The sequence below is a fragment of the Mesitornis unicolor genome, unplaced genomic scaffold (genome assembly GCF_000695765.1).
Source record: "Mesitornis unicolor isolate BGI_N332 unplaced genomic scaffold, ASM69576v1 scaffold7571, whole genome shotgun sequence".
In the NCBI taxonomy this organism is placed as follows: Eukaryota; Metazoa; Chordata; class Aves; order Mesitornithiformes; family Mesitornithidae; genus Mesitornis; species Mesitornis unicolor.
The window spans coordinates 55,132-57,511 of record NW_010163046.1 but is presented as its reverse complement, the minus strand read 5'-3'; the positions used below and the strand labels follow the sequence as shown (position 1 = coordinate 57,511).

The window sequence follows — 2,380 nt, the reverse complement described above, 5'->3', positions numbered from 1 at the left end:
GCAGGAGTAGCTCTTTTTTATACTCATATTTTGTTAAAAATGTAATTCATATTGATTTTTTTGTAGCACAATATTCAGTTTGGGTCCACACATGAAAAAACTGCTAAAATATCAATTTTAATAAAGCACCTCTGTTCTTGCTAGAAATTAATTAATGTAACACATTTTTTTTCACCAGCGAAACAAATAATATTACAGTTTATTTAAAATGAAGATCTATATAGGAACAGAGTCTGGTGTTCCCTTGTCATAATCCCAATACCTCCTACACCTGATTTCACAGATGTCACTCAATACACAGCAAGTATTGCTCCTGCACCAAAAATTTTGTTCCAAGGATGTGGACCTAAAATAGGCTTTAATTCTGCATATACTTCAACAGTGAGGAGCCACTTGCAATTACAGAACTTAAAACTCTAACTAAAGCTGTAGGAATTATCTGTATATTTTCACTGGCAGAGCCTGAAAAATGGGAATTATCTTTTCTGTGCAAAACAAGTAAAAGTTACATTCACCCTGCTGACAGCATCTGTCCAGATCTCAGCGTTGCCATGAATTGTTCGGGCTCTTTGGTAACGTAGAACAAAGTCTTATGAGTCTTACATTGAAAATTAGGCTGTGCTATAGCTGAATATGATTTTTAACTAATGTGCAAGTAAAGAATCTGCACTATATTCACAAAAGGCTCCATCCTGAGAATTAGTGACTGCCACCTACATGGTTCCTTTTGACATCTGTACCAAGGTGGGATCAGAACCTGTAGAGATCCATTCAAAATGGCAGATTTAACGCTGTTTTTCCCATTCTGGTAACTTCATTCTTGTTTGATCTTTGGTGGTTGGGTAATTAAGGACAGATTTAGGAACACAGGAGAAAACATGATTTTCTCCTACTTCATTAACATAACAGAAGCATCAAATTAAGTTTAAACGTCAACGGCATCCCAGTGATAGCTTTAAGAAATCAATAATGAACTTAACTTTATTAGCACTTAGTCACTTCCATTTCTTTACGTTGTACAGCCATTCTGGGATTCTGTATTGATGTCATTTGGTATGACCCTGATACAGCTGTCATTAGATACTGAATTTTGGAAAAATAACAACTCTGCATTACTGTTTCCTTTAAATCCTAAATGATAACCATGCTATTCACATACATATTAATAGGAGTTGTGGTTTGGTTCAAACAAACCTTGATTTAAGCCGTCCAGACAGGAGACTTGCTTAGTATCTAGATTTTCCACTGGATCTCCTCTAGAAACTTCCCCAAAAGATGTCTGTCTTTCAAAGATATTGTTGTTATTGTTAACCTGGCTCCCATTTTGTTTCATTAGCCTGAAAACTTCAGCTTCCAAGTCTCGTATCTGAAAGAAATACAACACTCTGTTACTCATAATACACACACATCTATAAGACACGGGGTTTTTTACAGAATATCAGACAGAATTGTCTCATTCTTCAAATATGAGAGTAAAAACTACTCACACGAGCTTGTAAGCCTTGAACCTCTGCAAGGTGGGCCTTCTCCAAATCTTCTATTTTCTTCCGTTCAGCTTCCTGGCGTTTGATGAAGTCAAGTTCTCTTAGGGGGAAAAAAAAAAAAAGATGCATTTGCTGTCATCAAAGCAATCAGACTTGAACAGAAAATAAGATATTCTGCTATATCTTAAGCTGTGCATCAGAAAATTTTGTCCTTAACAAATATTTTATTACTAACCTAGTAAGAAGTATGAAACTACAATTAGGACAAAACCCTAAACAACTACTTAGTCTAAGTGAATATGCTAGGTGAAGCTATAAAAATCGTAAGAGGAATTTATCTAAAAAAAGTAAAAATCTCAGTTGTTCTTACTGATTATTGAAACAGTTAACCTATTTTTTTTCACAATCTGTATTTACAATGAAAACAACGCAAGCTTAGTTTATGCTGTGTTCTGTGGCAGGAAATGGAGCAAAACCTCTGTTTTATGAAAGTATGACTGTACTCCTTTACAGAAAGGATATCCGTAAGTTTCCAGGTAAAAATCTTATTTTCTAGTAAGTTATAAAGACATCTGTTGGGTGATTTTAGGAGTCCAAGATAGTTAAAAACAACTGACTAGATCCTTTTTACTAATATAAAGCAGAATAATAACAGAAAGGCTATCCAAGCTCATTGTAATAATTTTCCTTATTTATTTTTATTTTGAAAATCTAAGATATCTGTGACAGAAAGCCTACAAGATGCCAGCTAGTTCTGGAACAGTCACGAAATTCCAAGATGGGTAATGACATTATGACTATCTAAAACTCTTTTTAATGGACTGGAATATTCACTTCTGCACTCCCAGCTGTCACTTGACATTGCTGCATGTTTTTGAGATTTCTTTACATATTTC

The 2,380-nt window shown here is 34.6% G+C and overlaps 1 protein-coding gene across 1 annotated transcript in view; it reads right to left on the bottom strand.

The window, feature by feature from the left end:
- Window positions 1-2,380, bottom strand: part of PPP1R9A (protein phosphatase 1, regulatory subunit 9A) — a gene marked incomplete at its 5' end in the record, with an annotated part of 56,851 nt that overhangs the window by 19,498 nt on the left and 34,973 nt on the right. The window contains 2 exons of the mRNA XM_010193805.1: window positions 1,195-1,366; window positions 1,488-1,584. Coding sequence (XP_010192107.1) covers window positions 1,195-1,366; window positions 1,488-1,584 — 269 coding nt within the window. The remainder of the gene's footprint in view (window positions 1-1,194; window positions 1,367-1,487; window positions 1,585-2,380) is intronic.